The sequence below is a fragment of the Tachysurus vachellii genome, chromosome 15 (assembly GCF_030014155.1).
Source record: "Tachysurus vachellii isolate PV-2020 chromosome 15, HZAU_Pvac_v1, whole genome shotgun sequence".
In the NCBI taxonomy this organism is placed as follows: Eukaryota; Metazoa; Chordata; class Actinopteri; order Siluriformes; family Bagridae; genus Tachysurus; species Tachysurus vachellii.
This window is the reverse complement of record NC_083474.1, coordinates 9,164,394-9,185,699: the sequence shown is the minus strand read 5'-3', so window position 1 is coordinate 9,185,699 and position 21,306 is coordinate 9,164,394. Positions and strand designations below refer to the sequence as shown.

General features: G+C 39.1%; 1 protein-coding gene across 2 annotated transcripts in view; it reads right to left on the bottom strand.

The window, feature by feature from the left end:
* tpst1 (tyrosylprotein sulfotransferase 1) overlaps window positions 1-21,306 on the bottom strand; it is a 44,065-nt gene that overhangs the window by 5,569 nt on the left and 17,190 nt on the right. For both annotated transcript variants that reach the window (XM_060888430.1, XM_060888429.1), the window contains exon 3: window positions 12,035-12,233. In XM_060888430.1, coding sequence (XP_060744413.1) covers window positions 12,035-12,233 — 199 coding nt within the window. The remainder of the gene's footprint in view (window positions 1-12,034; window positions 12,234-21,306) is intronic.

Genomic DNA, 21,306 nt, shown 5'->3' with positions numbered 1-21,306 from the left:
TTGTTCTTAAATTTGGTTTTATTTTTGCACAGTCAAGAAGGAGCAGGCCGGGTTTTAATTTCACTGCACGTTGTATATTATTGTGCAAATGAGTCTTGAATCTTGAAACTAAATATATGTATATACACACACACACAATATATATATATATATCTATCTATACACACACACACATATATATATACACACACACATATTATACATATGTATATACACACATGCACTATATATATATATATATATATATATATATATATATATATATATATATATATATATATATATATATATATATATATATATATATATATATACACACACATACACACACACACACATGCACACAAATATTCATATATATATATATATACACACACACACACACACAGTATATATATATGAATTTTTATTCAATAATTGATGTCTATTAGTGGATTGCATAAACTAAGAACAAGAGCTCTACTAATTATATCAATAGATTCAAGATTTTTTTTGTCATCAAGTCCACAGTTATATACAGTGTAAAGTAAACCTGTAGTGAAATGAAGACCTGTTCCTACTGGCCTTCTCTTCCTTAAAATGCATATAAAAAAACTACATAAAAAAAAATAAAAAAAAGAATAAGACGAATAAGAAATGAAATGTATACGTTGAATGTGTTGTGTAGTAACAGTAACAATAACTAAAGGTCTAAATACTAACCTTAATCATTTTCACCTGTTTTTCTGTTAATCAGCCGGATTCTTAAAGGTGGATCTCAAGGTCAAGATCTCTGTATTTTTAGTATTGATTCATCATCAGGATTCTTCAGTCTGCTAACCAGAAAGAGCTCAACCTTTATGCCGGGATTCTGTTCTCGATTATTATCTTGTGTATATTTATTCTTATTCTTAAGATGAAGTGAAATCTTGTGAAAACAAAATGAAAGACACAGCTTTTTACTTTCTTATCGTTTCCTCTTGTTTTTGCTGCATCTAAACACCTTGTCACTGTTCTCACTGGTCTCTGATCTGACACCATTGAGGTTTTTTCTGCAAGCCTCCGAGCATAAATCCGAGCAGTGGGTGACAAGCTTCATCGCTCGGACGCTCCCGGTCCATATTTACAGCCTCACCAGTCAGTCTTCACACCGGGCTGAAATTAAATTAAACCTCAAATCAGACCTTTCATCCGCTTCCTCCTCGAGGGAATTTACACCAACCTCCAGGCTTGTACTGTAAGCATACGCCCGATCATCTGACTGTCGTCTCATCCTGCTAATTGAGCCCCGGTGTTTGAGCTCACTCATCTGAGTTAAACACAAACTTATCATAATCATCCTCAGACCAGGAACGTATTGATCTTGATATAAAATTTCTCAACATAGATCAGAGAAGCTGTAAAGCCACTTAATAGGTATTGATTGTGGCTTTGGAAAGGATTCAAGACGTGCTAATTCACATAGAGCGAATGGTGTACAGACAAATAAAGGGTAGAAGGAAAGAATTATACCAGACAAACCGCAAAATGATAATTACTGTAAGGTAACCGTGCACTTACGACCGCCGAGAGAGCCGAGATCGAGACAGAAAGTAGAAGCTGAACAGCAAAGCAAAGCTTAATTCATGCCTTTAACTGTGAGAACACATCACACTGCCATACCGTTTTAATCACAGTGACGTCAACGTGCCAAATAATTCAGAATGAATTACAGCAAAACGAGATCAAATGCTTCGTTCAAAGCAGCTGAAGGGACAGAAAGTCAGAAATGTCCTCTTTGGAAAACTCTGCTATGTGGATGAGTGAACATTTGTGCTCCGCTTTCGCTGAAATGATTTTAGTATATAAAGTGTTGCAGAAAGCTAACACGGGGGCATTGACGCACGCAGCAGAACACAGCAGTTTGTTTAGTAAATTGATATGCGAGCTCTATGCAAAACACTTAAGCTATTCTCTCACCGGTGTTTATATTAGAATTTAATATGGAAGTCGATTCTGCTGTATTCGAAGTAAAACAAAAATAAATACCAAAAGTGTGTCAGTACATCACATCAACAGTACATCAACTGAACTCTGCAAAAAAGCTCTACAAATAATAAGGCACCTATTACATGATGAGGTTGTTGTTAATAACAATAATATTAATAACGTATTATTGTTATTATTAGTTATTATTACAATTATTGAATAATCAAACAATAATGTTGTTCTTTCGGCTGCTCCCTGTTCAGGGTCGCAACAGAGGATCAACTAGTGCATATTTGATCTGGCACAGGTTTTAGACCGGACGCTCTTCCTCACAGAACCCTCCCGTTTCATCCGGGCTTGAGACCGGCACTTAGGGGCTTTTTTACACCTGGTCACTTCATTCGTTTTCTGTGATCCGATAGCTATCCTATCGTAAAAAGACCAGGTCTAAATGCCCTCCGAAACGTTTTCGAGACAGATATAAATCCGATCGTTCAAACCACTTCAGGAGGTGGTCTGGGACGCATTTCAGATGAAACTGGACAGGTGTAAATGAAGGTGGTTGTTCAAGCAACATACGTCAGCGCTACGTCCAACCAAACGGAAGTACGTCTCTCGCAAGTGATCTTTCATCCAGGTGTCTTGTTGGGTCTTAAAATGCACTGCTGCTGCCAGCAAAAATGCAGCAAACAGTAAATGCTGTTTTTTGTAGCATAACCGTCATAACAAGTTTTTTGGTCTTCTTTTTGATAGCATTCTGAAAACCGCATACACCAAAGCAATTATCCCCCGGAAATGAGGTAAAATATATTTGCATTTTTGGCGGGAGTAGAAAGATCTGATTGATATCCGATTCGCCAAGATCCGTTTATGTGGCCTAATGTAAATGGAACAGTTTTAACAAATCAGATAGCTATCGGATCAGAGAAAACACATGAAGTGACCAGGTGTAAAAAGACCCTTAGAGTTAACACTTCAGTGTATGGGTTTACTCCCTGCACAGGAAACCCGGGCTACGGCAAGAATATTCTCCCGGACCACCAGAAGAATGAATTATCAAATAATATTTTTTTAAATAATTAATAGAATTGTTAATAACAACAACAAGATCAATAAAAGGTATTATTATTATTATTATTATTAATAGTAGTAGTACCATGTTTGCTTAAGTTTCTTGAAAGCCGTCAATGCTTAAAAATGTTTTTGTAATCATAATAAGTATGAAAATAAAAACACTAACAGAACAAAAATTGGTCAAGTGTCTTTATATACTGTATATATGAGCATTTCCAGCTCCAAATATACATTTCTTTTCTAAATCCAATTCTAATCTTGGATTTCTCACAGGATCCGTTAGCCGATACGTTTTCACTGATATGGAATCCACCATTTTTTTGCTGATATCAGTACTCGAGGTTGGCTCGCTATCATCACTAATTATTCTGATTCATCACGTTTCAGTGGGTATTGTCATAATTACAGGTAATCATCCAGTAGCAGATATAAAGCCGGAGCTTTCAGATGCCCGGTCTAATGTAAAAACTGCCCATAGAACTGCACTGGTCTTAAAAATGCAGAGCTAATTACATAACATTTATACAGCTGTCAGATTTAATAACTACTGAAACAATGTGACATAAATGTAAAATATTCTATATATTTGAACAGAATGGTCAAGACTCGAATTGCAGTACAATTCTACATAAACTACTACCTTATAACTGAATCTGTCAGATTTGAATGATGTTATAAAATATAATTTCAGTCCAGTTTTTTTTGGACCAAGGCCAGAAGACATGTTCAGAGAAGAAGTGGGTATTTATCTGGTTTTAAAGATAGTGATGGATTCTGCTGTCCGGATTGAGGTTGGACGTTCGTTCCACCACTGAAGAAAAGTCACTTTGAAAGTTAAAGCATGATTGATGAATGAATGTATAGAAGGATGGACGAACAGATGGATGGATGGTCAAACGGACTAATTGCATGGATGGATGAATGGTTGAACGCATGGGTGGCTGGGAAGATGGACAAATAGATGGATTGCCAGAAGGATGAAGGGATGGACGGATGGATGGACACATGAATGGATGGATAGACAGATGGATTAACAAATGGACGGCTGGACAGATAAATAAGATTTAGGGCCATCGGTCACCAACATGCAGATTTTGTTCTGCACATGACATCATCCATGGTGTCGAACCTTAAATATTTTTGCTTATTGTAATATTTATGTATGATTTTAAACTGTTAGCTGATACGTGAGTTTATCAGCTGGCCTACAATTAGTCATTAGTTAACCTATAAAACTCCTATATACACATTTATTCAGTGTGTGTCAGTGAAAACAAGGGATTATAACATGTGCTGAGATCCTGCGCTCTTCATGTCTACAGCAGGAGAGAATGACAACTTGATGCCTTGGGTAGTTTAAAGATGTCATGATCTATCAGTTCAGCCAGGATGAGTCAGGGAGCTCAGGTCGGGTCAGAGCCAGCTTAAAGTCTAAAGTCAACAAAAACTTTGAGATAAACTTCCACTCTCTCTCTCTCTACGTGTATGTGTGAGAGAGATTCAGAGAAATATCACCTCAACACACACTATGATGGATTTGTACTCTTAGGATTACTCTCTCCTTACTCATCCTGCATAAAAAAACTCTGTTATTTTCTTCTAACTAATCACAGTAGATAAACATCAAGGATGAGGAGTTTGACAGCGAGATTTCTTTTCTCCTGAATACACTAGAAGACTCTGTTCTGTCAAACCCGCTCTCTTCTTACGTCTCTGGACTTCAGCAGAGAAAAGAAAAATGGAGTAAACATGTGTGGTCAAAGTCAGAGCTTTCATGTTAAACAGCGCATGGCCACATCTGGTTCCAACTTTTTGTGAATCTGAAGCTCGCTCATAAGAAGGAATTGATTTGGTCATGGCCTCAGGGGTATTGCGCAGGCTTAGCTACGGGAAAGAACACAGTGACAAACATGAATCATATGTATGAAGTACATTTTTCCACATAACATTAGGGTTCTTTATGATTCTATTCAGACTTGGTTCTGAACAAAGATATTCAAGACACTTTGTCTTAAGTTAAAGACCAGCCGTTACATTTGGAACCAAATGCCAGGACATAACATATTAACTAGAGAAACATCATTGAGTATTTCATATGAAGAGGAGAATTTGGATATTTTGCATTTTTTTTAATCCTGTAAATTACATTTGAGTTAAATCAGGTGTTCAAGATGTTAACCAAAATAAATCATGCCAATAAAACAATTTAACCACATGCCTACTGATATTATACATTTTTTTTTGTAAATAGTCATGATTCTTGATTTAAAGAGAATGTTCAACAGGTCCCGCTAGAACCTAACGCACCATGGGGGCAGTGGTGGCTCAAGGCCCTTAACCCTCCCTGCTCCAGGGGTGCTGTAGCATACCGTAGCTGCCCCTGCGATCCGACCCCAGATTTCACCAGATTGGCGCCTAGACACATCATGTGATGTTACCAGGACATGCATTCACCCAAAACCCATTTTGATTCATGTGCGGTGAACATGAGTACAGCTACCATTGGAAAATCATTTCAATATGTGAGAATGTTTAGTTCTGGCTTTGTTTTAGGGCTGTGGTGGCTCTGGGTTGTTGATCAGAAGGTCAGGGTTCAAGTCCCAGCATCACCAAGTTGCCACTATTGGGATCTAGAGCCCTTAACCATCTCTGACCATAACCTAAAATAGAAAGAATAATTTTAATACTGAGAGTCCTGAGAGTTTAAGTGCTTAGACCCATTGATTAGAAAAGAAGCATTACTGAGGCGGATAAATTGGTATATGTGGCAATTAGTGAAGCTCTGAAGAAGAGCAGCCAAATAAGCACTTAACGAGCACAGATTTGTGACCGGACAATCGGTCAATCTGAAGTGAGCTCAATCCAAAACTGCGGGCTAGATAACGTTATCACAAATGTTTTACATTTACATTTTACATTTACAGCATTTAGCAGACACTCTTATCCAGAGTGACTTACATTTTTCAGTTTATACACCTGAGCAATTGAGGGTTAAGGGCCTTGCTCAGGGGCCCTGCAGTGGCAACTTGGTGGACCTGGGATTCGAACCAGTGACCTTCCGATCAGTAGTCGAACACCTTAACCACTGAGCTACCACATCCCTACAAATGTTTTCAAATGTGTATAAAACAGCACAGGATATTTTAAAGGGACTCCATATTATTAACCAAAACAATTGTGTAGTAGTTCACTACCTCCTCCTCCCCCTCCTCCCCCCAACAGCCATGAGCATCTAAAAACACTCAGATGGATATGTTCAGAAATGCACAAGAAAGAAGACAGAAGGCATTTGCATTGCAATTTCTGTTTCTGTTATCAGGTCAAAACATCCAGGCAACAACACCTTAAATTTCCAACACACCATGGGCTTCCAGTTAGGCCCTGTTGCCATGGAAACCTCTTGCAGGGCCATTTGCGAGATACAGTAGAGAAACCCAGTGGGAAGTCATTGAACAAGACAAAAACGCTGGAACACAGCGTACATGCACATAACAAAGGATGAATCAATTAAGCCTGTGTACTCTGTGTGTGTGTGTGTGTAAGAGAGAGAGAAAGAGAGAGAGATCAAAAAGAGAGCGAGATCAAAAAGAGAGAGAGAGCTAGAGAGAGAGACCGAGATAGAGAGAGAGAGAGAGAGAGAGAGATAGATAGATAGATAGATAGATAGATAGAGAGATAGATAGATAGATAGATAGAGAGTGAGAGAGAGACATAGAGATAGATAGAAAGAGAGAGAGACAGAGAGAGAGAGATAGAAAGAGAGAGAGAGAGAGAGAGAGAGAGAGAGAGAGAGAGAGAGAGATAGAAAAAGAGAGAGACAGAGAGAGTTTTTTCTGCATTTTATGTAATAATCACCCAATTGCATCATCAGATATCACATTGTTTGACCAAAAGGTTTAAAAGCACATGAATTGGCAGAAATTTAACCCTTTGCTTCGTGCTTAAAGCAGGATTTGTTGCCATATAGTAACATATATAGTAACCATGACTAAATATTACGCAGGGTCACATAAGGTCACATTCTGCGCGGAAACAAAAAGGAAAAAAAATTGCTTGCTATTAGCAGGACAATGAGGTTGTGGAACACTTTACATCATTTTCACACAACATTCCTTTCCTTTACCTATTATCATCATGTCTCAAAGAACTGTTCTGCATAATCTGTTAACCACATTAAAATGGCCATTCCTTCTAATTCAGGTCTGAAGTGAAATATACTGCTGTTCTGGTCGGAGTTGGATGTTGCATTGACTCAACTGTGTGGAAACCCGATTTAGGTCTTTGGAGATTTAAGGAGTTTATTGGTTTCATATTCAGCATTGTGGACAGAACATCTGGTTGAAAAGTATCATCTCGCTTCATAGGGAGCAATAAAAAATGTGTGCTTGGCTCATGTTATTGAAAAACGTGTTATTCTTGGCGCATGCTTTAGAAATCGTTCTCGTAATCCATCTAAATATTATCAAAAAAAGTTCTAAGATGATTTAGGTGAATATCCTTTAATATTTAAGCACAAAGCTAATATTGCAAACTTAGATGTTCCTCTTTACAGATCTGTATAAAAGGGTGATAATAAATCACATCAGACAGGGTGAAGTACAGAAGTGTCATTCTTTCTCTTATCAGACTAAACTGTGTTCTTCTCAGTAAATATTTTCCATCCTGTATGTACATAGTGGAAAAAAGAGGTTACGTATAGTGTAGGTTAAAATATTGAATTACTTATATAAATAGGATTTCATTGCTGATACTAAACAAGTTCTAATTACTAGTCTGAATCCTGTAGAGTGACCGTGATCAATTCATGTAACAACACGATCCAGTTACGGTCGAAAATCTTGTTGGTACTGAGTGAAGGACTGAGCTCGAGTTTATCCAGGGCTTTGAACATACATGATCAGCTCATGCAGGATCTTAAATAACCTACTGTGTTAATGTAACTCAATGCAGTGAGCTGTACCGCACACCTTGGGAGCAGATCCTACAGCCTTACTACTGTGTTTGTGTGTGTGTGTGTGTGTGTGTGTGTGTGTGTGTGTGTGTATGTTGTACTGCATGTAGAGGAGGAGAAGAGTCATGCAGCTGTGCTGGATCAGGGGGGAAATACATTAATTCAATGCAGATGTTTAGGGTCGATCTCGAGCATATGCTTCACAGTCAGGAAGAAAGGCAGGTCCATTTTTTCTTTTGTTGCACAAGAGAATTAATGCTTTTAAAAAGGACACTGAACCTAGACACATACAAACACACACACGCATGCACACAGCACAAACACACAGACAGACGCACACACACAGAAACAGACACACAAACACACAGAGATAAACACACAAAGATACACACAAACACACAGACAGACACACAGAGACACACAGACACACACACACAGAAAGACACACACAGAGACACACAGACACAAACACAGAGTTATACACACCACAGACACACACAGATAGACATACACAGACACATACACACAGACAACCACACAGAGTTATACACACAGACACACACACAGAGTTATACACACAGACACACACACACACACACACACAGAAAGACACACACAGAGACACACAGACACAAACACAGAGTTATACACACCACAGACACACACAGATAGACATACACAGACACATACACACAGACAACCACACAGAGTTATACACACAGACACACACACAGAGTTATACACACAGACACACACACACACACAGACAGACACACAGACAAACACAGAGTTATACACACAGACACACACACACAGACCCACACAAACAGACAGATACACAGACAAATACAGACAGACACACAGAGACACACAGACACAAACACAGAGTTATACACACCACAGACACACACAGATAGACATACACAGACACATACACACACACACACAGACAAACACACAGAGTTATACACACAGACACAGACACACACACAGACAAACACACAGAGTTATACACACAGACACACACACACACAGACAAACACACAGAGTTATACACACAGACACACACACACACACACAGACAGACACACAGACAAACACAGAGTTATACACACAGACACACACACACAGACAAACACAGACAGACACACAGACACACACAGACAAACACACTGAGTTATACACACAGACAGACACACACAGACAAACACAGACACACACAGACAGACACACAGACAGACACACAGACAGACACACAGACAGACACAGACAAACAGACAGACACACAGAGATACACACACAGACAGACATACAGACAGACACACAGACAGACACAGACAAACAGACAGACACACAGAGATACACACACAGACAGACACACAGACAGACACAGAGTTATACACACACACAGACACACACAGACACACACATACATGTAAGTGTCAACTGGAACTAATCACCTTGAAAATACAAAGGATATGAAGTTTTAGCTAATGCCAAAGATTCCTTTCAACCACAGGACACGTGTAAAAAGTTTTATCAGAACACCAGCACATATTTCACCTAATGAAATAAGACGATGCGCTGTGTAAATCTGGCTCAGAACGCAGTTGTCCTAACCTCAGTAACCTCATGGGGAGAGTCGGCTGGAGCGGGGGTGGGGTCAGACATGTAGCGGAGGGGGTGGGGGATGGGAGAGGATTTGCATTCTACAGTCTGTACTTTTTCAGCAGCTCGCCGATGTTAAAAAAGAAAGAAAGAAAAAAAGGAGTTTCTATTATTTTCCCATTTCCTAACTAATGGAAAACTTGCCAGTTGTTTTAAGCCTTTCAAGTGAATGACAGATCTCTTCAAAAACAGCTGCATTTGAAACTGAATGAATAAAAAAAAAAAAAAAAGAGGCAGGAAACTGAACCAGAGCATTTACCATGCCAGACGGTTTCCACAGATGATACCCCTGCCCTTTAAATTTCAGTACTAGTTTGCTGCCCTGGTGCCATTTTGGATTATTATGAAGCATAATACAAATTCCCACAGTTCTCCACAACACACGATTGTTTTTCATTAAGTGTAGCACTTCCAAACACGATGCTTAAAGTTGCTAAAAAATAAAATAACCACCACTTTCTGTGTGTCGGTGACCACATGTGTCTCCACACCCTGCTCCCACACATCGCTGACAACCAGCTATTAGTCATCCAGCCCTGCCACCAAGCCTCAACTCCCGATCCTCCTTCCTCCAAAAAGAATAGCCCAAACGACAGTAGCCGATTTTGACCTTTAACCTGGGAAGAATAGCTGAGATGAGATGCGCTCAAGTGCGGTGTCCTCTTACACACTACGCACCGAGCTCCATATCCATATCTACAAGCAACCCATCAGCACGTTCGTCCGTAATGGAATTTGGCGAATGAAGAATAATGTTAACACTGCAATTGCCTAGCAGTCTCTTCCCATTTCATAACAGAGTGTACTATTAGGTCTTGAAAGCACCAGTGGGCTTACATCCAACAAGGCATCAAGAATTATTAAGGATCAATAACATGGAAAACAATAAAAATACAGCAGCTGTAGCTTCAAAACCTTTCACAAGCTGTCAAAACACCGCACCTATTCACGCCGACTTTATAAAAAGCAAAATGAATATTTGAGAGAATTTCTTTCTAAAATATGAGGACATACTGAAAGAAATGTGAGAGAATTTTCGCGTCTCCCAAAATGTCCTAATATTTTAAACAAAACCGCTCTAGACGAGGTTAAAGTCAGCAGCGATGGCCAACAAATGTAAATCAAAAGCATAGTGCACTATACAGTACATAGTATGTTTGGTGATGTGGTCTTGCGATTCAAGAGATATTTTCCAAGCGTTAGGCCATCCTTAAAAATATTCTTGTTTGCCGTAACCCGACCGACCCTGTCAATTTAGGACCGACTAAATATTTATTTTTTATTTTTTTTGCTTTAAGTCCGACCGACTTTCCGGTTGTAAATTTGCGTTAAGCCCGACCAATTTTATTTTTACTCTTCAAACAACTAATACAAAAGCAATAAAATAATATTAATTATATTTTCGTAAGTATTGTAAATATATAAATTGCCTAGGCCTACATGCAAACGAAGGCTCCGTTCTTTCATTTAAATAAAAACCCGTGACGTCATCTATGTTTACACTATTGGTTAACGGCTGTCACACTATGGCCTGTGCTTTCGCTTCGTCTCATACACTCATTCACTGTCAGAGTCAACGGTTCGCGCTTGGTAATGATGGCTGTGGCTGCAGTAAACAAAATGTTCGCGGTCACCGACATTTTAAGCACTTGCTTTCAGAGAAAAGTCTGCTGTTAAGAGCATCCATTAGAGTTTGTGGGTCTCAAGCTCCAGCGTGTGCTACAAAATGCTAGGAATTTTATGTACATGCTCATAATTCAGTAGACAGCACGAGATTCTAAAGAGTAGAAGTCTCTAGTTTATGATCTTAAAGATTCACCAGGTTTTAACATACAATTTGAATTACCTAACATGGCTCACATTCAGAAATTTAACCGCCACTCCTACACTAGGTGATTAGCCTTCTGATCTGCGTTACTTTAATATGCGTTGGCCAAATAGATCAATATACAATATACAAAAAGAGTCCGTACTGTGAACTAAAGATCATTTGGAAAATCCAGCATTTAGCTGATCCTCAAAACCACTCATTATCACAGATGTAAAAAATGATTGCTTCCTTCGTCCATGATGGAAGCAAAGAGTCACGAAGACTTTCCGGATGGACCGTTAAAAAACGTGACACGCACGTTTCCTGAAAATCCTGTAGAATCCAACCAATCAGATGAGAATTTCAAAACTCCTGAAGTGTTTCCAATTTTTCACCAAAAAAATCAGCCAAAGGTTCACGGGCATGACGTCAGATGTTCAGGCTACCTGAGGGCTAGCGTTTACTGCTTCTCATATTTTCCACAATACTACAGTGTATGTATATTTGTAGGATTAGCAAACTAGCAATGTGTTTGTGCAAAAGTACAATTGAACGTGAACGTGCAGTGGTGTCTTAGCACTCACCCTTCTAGTGTTGTCCAGAACACGTGGGTCAGGGCGACCATAGTTGGGTGGGTTAGCATGGGGGTCGTAGCCCAGTCTGGCGAGCATCGGTGCGATGACAGGCATGTCCCTCAGTACGTCCACTGGCATTTTCCCCACCCACTTGGACAATGCCTCCACATTGACTGGCTTGATCACCTGATCCGTGGAGCGTTCCACCCTGTAAAACACATCATGCTCTGAGATTAGCACTAACGCTAACATATCATTCCCCATACGGCTAGCTGCCTAATTACCCCGAAATGTATCCTCCATTTACAGCGGCATATAAAACAGTTCAAATGAACATTTCGCTGGCTGAGATCATCTCCCCATTGCCACGTATCACGTTTCTTCAGCTACATAATGTTTGGATTTCATTAAGATAATGACAATGGCAGTAATGGCTGTATTAAAGACAGAGTGCCAATAATTCTCCTTAACCACCCAGTTCTAGGCCACTAATCACATGCTGCAATGAAATTGCTTAAATAATGAAATAATAACATGCAGCTTGATGGTATGGATGCAATTTCTATAATGCAAAACAAACCCCACATTGTGTGTAGGCATGTTGTTTTTGCACGTATGTTAACGCATTCAGATAGCCCGAACAAAACAACACTGTTACTATGGTTACAGCGGGGCTCACTTTAACATGAAATCTTTTTGAAACCAATTTCATGAGCAGATTAAAAATGAATCATGCATTATGTCACACCCATGCTAAATTATTGATCTGGGTGAAATGAAATATTCAGTAAGTTGGGCAGAGCTGATGTTTATTAGAGAAAACATAAGATCTGGCATTCAGTTCATTTCCATACTTTTATCACTGAGAGGACATTAAACCGTTATCCAGGCTTAAGAGCGAGGATGATACGCTCACACAACATATGCAGGGTTTTTCCTCCAGAGAATATTGAAAGCCTGCCCGAGTGGCGTCTCGCAGTTCTGGCACAAACACAGAATCGTACACAACAAAGCTCTGGCCGTTTCTCCTTTTAATGTAATTTCAAAAATAACTCCTTACTTTACTGCAAAATTTTTTCACATCTGTACGACAAAGACGTTATCATTTATAGCAAGGTTTTTCACAGATATTCCTTCATGATCATTCATATCAAAAATGTTCATCTGGTCTATATTAGCTTTAGAGTTGGAAAAAAAAGAAAACAAAACAGTAAACAGGTCGCATCTGTGTTTCTGAACGCATTACAAAATGGTTCTGAAACAAATGTTGGCCAAAGTTTGCATTTATAACAGTCTCTGGACTTTTTCCTATTTTCTGAACCTCATATGGATAATTTTGGGCCTTTTTACACCTGGTCACTTCATTCGTTTTCTGTGATCCGATAGCTATCCGATGGTAAAAAGACCAGGTCTAAATTCCCTCCAAAACATTTTCGAGACAGATATAAATCCGATCGTTCAAACCACTTCAGGAGGTGGTCTGGGACGCATTTCAGATAAAACTGGACAGGTGTAAATGAATGTGGTTGTTCAAGCCACACACGTCAGCGCTATACTCCTCCCAAACGGAAGTAAATGACTCATGAGTTGTGCATCTCGCCAGAAACAAATAACAAATAACATGCATAACCATCATAAGTTTTTACGTCTTCTTTTTGATTGTGTTCTGAAAACCGCATACACCAAAGTGTGTTCCATTTCGATTACCCCGGAAATGAGGTAAAATATATTTGCATTTTGGGCGGGAGTAGAAATATAGGATTGATATCCGATTCGCAGGGACGCATTTATGTAGCCTAATGTAAATGGAACAGTTTTAACAAATCAGATAGCTATCGGATCAGAGAAAACACATGAAGTGACCAGGTGTAAAAAGGCCCTTTAGTTGTAATTTCAAGTCACAGCTAAAACTGAAAAAATCATCATGCAGTTGAATCAAATGTTCTTATGCACCAAAAACAATACATTTATTAAAATTAAATATTTTCAATAAAAATGATCATTTCATGCATTTATATCCAACTAGTTTTCTAAACGTTTTTCAGAAACCATCTTTTTTTTTGGTTTTTAGTTGTATTTATCTTTGGAGGCACATGTGTTGTGGTCCGAATTGGAGTGTGATAGTTCTCAACATCTGCAGTTTGGATTCACATCATTTAATCAAACCCTGGTGAATTTGTGTTCAACTGCTACAGTACGTCATCAAACGCTCGTGAAAAACACAACATGCCTCTGCTGTGATTTTAGTGCTTTTATGACAGTAAGACATCTCACCTCCTGTTGTCCCACACCTTTCCCCTGACACTCATGCACGTGTGTTGTGGAAACTAATGATGTCGTCATCAGCTAAAACACACACCTAGGCTGCTTTACTTCCTGAATGAATGCAGATACGAGTACGATTTGCGTTCACATTCACGGGAAATGTGGCACAGTTCTAGTGCAACTGAATTCAGACCACAACCTACAGGTAGCCTCGAGTTCGGTACCACAGTGTGCTTCTATTTCTGTATTACAGCTTTTATATTTTACAAATTTTTCAAACAAACTGTGCTTTGTTAAATCTAAACTGCTCCTCCACAGTCTTGGTGTAAACTTAAACAGGGAACCAGTTTAAGATCCAAATCCAAATCCAACTATTGGTCTCCAAAATAGAATAACAAAGCAGGCAATTCTCAGCATCAAGATCAAATTGCTGCTACAGTACAAATACTGTACGTTTGTTTCTTTCACAGAAATTTTCCAGTGAACTTTCCACTGGCTTCGAACCACATGGAATGGGAAAAGTGCTTAAGAAGAACGCTATGCATTAATGCCGACTCCCTCCCATCTCGCTTTCACTGTTTTTGGAGCCTAGTCTAGTTGAGGCCACCTTTGTTATTCCTCCTGTAGAAGCAACTAGAACCAGATGGGAAACAGATTACAACAGTCAATCCCCGTCTGCCATCCAGGCACTGGGAATCTCCAGCAAGCCCTGACTTCCAACATCAGAGAGTTGCATGAATGCCAAGTGCCAAATTCCCTTCAGGACTGAAGCTCTAATATGACATAGCCTAAAAGATATTTTTTCCATACTTTTATTTACACTAGGGCGACGCCTCTAGCGTGACTCACACTGCTATGTGTGTTCGAGTGCACGAACGAATGAGTGTACGGCCCAGGAGAACGCGTGACTGGCTGCCTCATGCCTCGTCACGTCTTCTTAGGCATCTTTTACACTCTCAGAGTTGCCCGGCTAAAATTTAAGAATGAGTGTGAAGGTGCATCTCTTCTCTTAGACAGTCTGTTCCTCCTCCACACACACAGTAGACTATGGCTTAGACTATGAAAAATTCTGGCTTTGCATACACACATGATTTGACCAGTTTTCCTCGAACGTGAAGGAGCTAGCGTTTAGCTTTACTGAGCAGCTCCACACTGAGTTAGAGCCCCAGCCTTCTCCCTTGACACTAGGAAGTCCATTTACACTAGAAACAAGTGGTGCTTTACGTGTTGGACTCCCTGGCCAATACAGTGCTTTACTTCAATTATCCATCTACGTTTGAATTGCACGTCCGCACTTACTACATGATTAATAGACTTATTTCTGTCTAAAGACAGATGGAATTGCTTTCCTCCTTTTATTTTTTTAAGACAGACTGAAGCTCAAGATATTTTCCACTAATGGAAGCTGGCACTAAGTTTCACTCTAAAGTGATGCTCTTAGAAATGAAATAAATAAATAAATGAAAAACAAACAAAACAAAACAACAGACATGCGCATGTGTGATGAAGAGAGGTAAAGACGATCCAGACTGATGACTCATGCCATTCTCTATGGAAAAAAATAAAAAAATCTTGTCATCTGTTGTTGCCATGGCCAACTAATGAAGAGTCAGCATGGCTTCAATATACCGAAGCTAATTAGTAGGAATATATAAAGCTAGAACGAGTCCCTTTGAGGTGGCATCTGTAAGCATTTGCAATTCAAAAGCTGCCTCAAAGCCGATTAATGAAAGACCTGCAAATTAGACATTAGTGCATATTAGAACATCTGGAACAACTAAATACAACTTAGTTGTTGAGTTGAGTTTAAGTAAAAAGTATTTTGTTTCTAAGTCAATACCAATCCTGATACGATACCGTTATGGCATTCGACAGATACCCTTGCATTAAAAAATTGCATTAACTCTTTTAACCAGAGGCCAAAATACTGAATTTCCACCTGTTTGGGGTTCTCATACTGAGTACTGAATTTCTTTATATAAAGCTGATGGATTCTATACCAATTGAAATGTGAAGGACTAAAAACCAGAAAACAAACTGGAATTTCAAGTTCAATTCAATTTAGAATTTTCAAGTTTTTGAATTTTTTCAAGAAAAAATTGAATTTTCAAGTTAACATGTATAAAAATCTGATTATTGGGTTTAAATGATATAATTTTATTGAAGCTGTTGTATACAGTATAACAGGACAGGGTTTCCCGCAGAAATTTAATAAAATTTAAATAACATATAATAATAAATAAGAAAGTGCAAAACAACATTCAAAATTTTGCGGACACGCATTTTATCAACTGGCTAGTTATCCTCCAGACAGTGACGGACCACGTCTGTCTCTCATTTCTGTCTCTCACTGATCTCCGAGATGCACTTGACGGCCTTTTGTGCAGCGGAATTTTTTTTTTTTTTGGCGACCTAGTTAAGGCGGGTTTCCAAGCTTAGGCGGGCCGTCCGAACTGAAAAGCGCTGCGGGAAACCCTGCAGATGAATAAAAAAAAAAATCTTGAGTTATTTTGAAGAGATGTGAAATATTTGTCCGGCAGGGGGCCAAACGTCACCCCTTTCTTACCGCTCCACTTAGCGTTGAGAAAGGTATCAGATTTGTAGCGATATAATAATAAATTTGTTTATACTGCCAGGAGAATGTAATGTCAGTGTATTAGTAAAACGGTTTAAGCAATCAGGTCCATTATGCTGATGATAGCTATGTGCTGCTAGCAACATAATTCCCCATGCTAAGTTTTACGTTTAAGATGTTTAGATGCCAGAATGCTCTATATCAGTATTTGTATTTTGACAATTAGTTCTTATGGATCAGCAGAACTGAAGCTTATAGCACTTGAGTTTTGTTCATTCACGTTCCCATGGGCTGACCAAAATAGGCCGGATCAATCTTCTTCCTCCTTACCCAGAGCCCATGTGTACAGGAGTGCTTTTAGAAATCACAAATCCCCAACGAGTCTGAGAACAGTGCTGGTAAAGAAAGAGGAATAATTTAACAGAGCTACAGATGTCCATTTCTCCAACAAGAGTCATAAGGCCTCTTAACATGGAGATCGATATGGCGATATGGAGAATAAACAAAAACACTCAAATCGGTCAGGTGTGTTAGAGCAGAAGCAAGACTCAATTGTTCAAGGCATTTTAAAGCTCCAAGCAGATTCCTGAGCAATGCAAACAGGATACTACAACATTAAGAAATATCCTTTTTCTGACTATAAATAAAACCTATAAAAACACTGTTCCTGCTCATCTCTACAAACAAGTTAAAAAAAACATTTAAAGTTCTTCCTCATTGAGCTCTGCTTAATGGCTTCTGCCTATTTGTCAATTATTCATGATGAGCTCTAGTGCTTTCCTGCAGGGTGATGTTTTCCTAAAGTCAGATAAGAGAAATCCCAACTGCATCACACTAAGTAATGGCCAGAGCTCTGCCACAAGTCACCTTAAAAACATGAACATGTAATGGATCTTAATGGTCATGTCCTGGCTTTAGTGACTCTGTGCTTGGATTATGTGGTGCACCATAGATAGAGACCTGGGCACTTTGCTGGCAGGTGCTTTGTGCCAAATTTAAGGGATGGTTTTCTGTAAGTGCCCTCTGGGAGTCTGGGTGGGGTTCTGAGTTCATCATCAGCCATTAGAGCCCTGTAGGGGCCCCTCCCCCACCTTAAATCTTATCAATGCCTCCTCTGAAAATGAGCGATGGTGCCCCAGTTGCCCTGGAGGACTGTAGTATGATTGAGGCTTGAGTAGACATGTTCTACCAAATACCTCATAAAAACTGGAGGGCCACCTTGGGTGCAGTGTGCACTGAAGATATGCTGATGGACTTGTTGTGAGGAAAATTATATACCAGCTGGAAACCCATGCTTTGGCCTGTCTCACTATTCCAGACCTGCCAAGCCCAAAGAGCTACAGTGCCTATTCCTACAGAATGTTGTCCATAAGGCTGACATTTTACTGTTGTATCACTCTCAACACTTTTTTTTCTTTGAAAGTTTATGCACATTTTGGGATGAAACGTTCTCTGTAATTCAGAGCCTCCTCTACTAAAGATGGTATTACAATAAATTTATTTCACATAACTAAACTTAAAACGTTCTCCGTTTACCTTCACAGAACGCAACGGCACTGCGTTAGAACGTTTTGAAAAATCAAGCCGAAGATGACTAACGTGCGATGGGAAGAAAGGGAAGAATTTCCAGAGGGCGTAAGATAATATGTCAAAACATCTACATGACTGTCAATCACACTTGATTCATGTTGATTCGTTATCTATGGTTTATTTTGGGGAGTGAGGGAAGGAGCGGGTAGAGCTTTGCTTTTTTGTGCATATTTTTTTGAGTGATAATTCATAGCAGCGTAGGCTGTTTATTTAAATGCGGAGCTTCTACGTCAAATGCTGCTATTCCTTGTCTCCTGTCAATAACTGACAAGTGTATTCATAGAACACCGCTCGTCATGGTCTTTTTCAGGAGCGATATTGACATCGGTTTGGTCATGTGATGTGCCCAGTGCTAGTTTGTGGCTTGGGACACGCCATCAGGTCCCTTTTTATTAATATTTGATCGGAATCAATGTGTTGAAGAACAACATGCATATGGTCAATGGAGGGGGTACCATCTGGCATCCTGAAAACTCAGCCAGCCTTCTTCATCCTTTCAGCTCTACCCACCATATATTTTTCCCCAATATCCTTACATTAACACCCCTAAAAGACAGGTTTAGAGTGTGGCGCTGAGGCAACGTCTGGGAATCAACAAGTACAGCAGTGTTTTCAGTACCTACAATGACTTTTAGTAGACCACCGAAGATTCCATTCAGAAGCAGAAACCCATAGCAATTGGAAGGACTTTGCTAATTTTAACAAGTTTAAAGCTATTTAAGTGTTTTTGAAGCTTTCAAGCACAGAAACTCTGCCTCAAGACACCGAGCATACAGTATACATACCTGGTTGTAGTCAAACAATGAAACATTAGTATTTAGATGCATTCACATGAATAACCGGAACAGTACAAAGCAAACCAGTTTAAACATTCAAGTAAAGCATGTAAACTGGAAAAGGCGCAAATAAAGAGAAAAGCAAGGGCTTTCAGCTGCAATTAATCAAAAGAGGAAAAAATGGTTTTCATTTCTTTCAAGTTCACTCCAAGCTTGCATTACACAATATATAAAATTCACCCACATCTCCATTTATTCACTAGTTATATACATTATGTAACTAGCCCTGGGTGATTTTTGAGATAAACTAGGTTTATTTTAATGAAAGTTTTAACACGATTTTTCAAAATGTTCTCATAATCAAGAATGTACGCATGCGCAGACACAGACATATACGCTTCATAACTAATATGAAGAAAAAACACTACCTTCTTATCTTGTTAAACACTTCTTAGAACTTGCAGTACTCGAACACTGTAAGCTTAGATTAAAAAAAAAATAATAATAAATCCCAGATATTCGGCTGCAATGTTAATTTCTCCATATTGTTAATTTCTCCATATCATTGAAGCTTAAGAGAAACTAAACTAAAATAAATCTAAGTTTTAATAAAGTTTCTCCCTTTTTATGTTTTTTATTTTTTTTTTATTTTGACTGAACATTTCTGTCTCAATCGGTTTACACTGTTCTGACTTGAGGCAGATAAATAAATAAAAGATGTGTTATCATAATAGAATTAGGTTGCATAATATAGCTAGTAAACATAGCTAGTGTTTGTACCATTATTAGATAAAACTATTATAAATATGTCGTAATTAAGATAATGGGGAAAGTCTTAGCCAAGCGATGATGAGTAGTGTGAACTACTCGCTTACGGTGTCCTATTGCAATTTCCTCTAGAGGAAGTTTCAACACTGCAGATATGCCACTGTTTACCCAGCCTGAAACACGAAACTCAAGGAGTAAAGTTCTCATTAAAGTATACAACAGTGATCTGGAGAACTAGAGCTAGACCATACTACATCACCCAAATATTCTGGGGGGGAAAATAGGAAGAAAGCACGTATAATGCCCCTTGTTACAATTCTCAGCTGCTCATATCTAATGTGGTGAAAGACAATCACACAACCTTCCTTGTCAATTTACATCAAATTATTGCAAACTGTTTTTTTTTCTCTAACGAAGTTCAATCGTGCCGTAGTTTTGGTGTGTGTAATCTAATCCACCATAATGTGACTTCTAAAAAGTTAACATCATTATACAAAAACACAAGAACTTCCAAGAACACAAGCCTTGGGATCCGCTACTGGCCTTGATACAAAAGACAAACAGTAAGACTAACGGTTCTCAACCTCAGTGTTATTTCCTGCCCCCTTCTAGAGCTCAGAGAACGAACAAAGATAACAAGAACGCGGGTCATCTGCGTGCCACTGTGGAAAGTTTAATGCACTCTGCTTGAACGAGGCTTGCTCCAGTGTCCGTTTCAGAAGATGTTTCGACTAGGCCGCTAAAAAGTAAAGTGAGAAATTAAATTTACAGTACATGAGATAAACACAAGCAAGGTCAATTTTAGAACGTGTTTCACTGAGCAGTTACTTTAGTCCTACTGCTAAATTGCCTGACAACGAGATGAAAGGCAGAGCAAAGAGCCTCAGGAAAAAACACAAACAAAAAAAAAAAAAAACTGAATTCTTGAGCAGCAGCCTGAGAGAAAACCTGAGAGCGAACCGCATCGCCTCGTCTGCCTGCATGCTGCTTAACAAAAAACATTTTGTATTCCTTTCTACAGATGACTTCCAGCCAGAAGCCGAATGTCTACAGAGGATCAAGATGGAGTGAAGTGCTGCAATGTAGCATGAGTGTTTGACTCAAGAATCAAATGCGTTTGGACTCTCTAACGAACCCCAAAATTAGCCTATACACTCGTATGGATTTGTCAACGACACTTTATTGGTAGACTTTAAAGCAGGAGTTTGTGGGTTTAAATCAGATCTGCTCTGGGCTGCCATTATCATCTGAACTGCCAGGAAACAAGACACTTTCCCTTGTTTGGGATTTGGGACTTGGTCATGCCT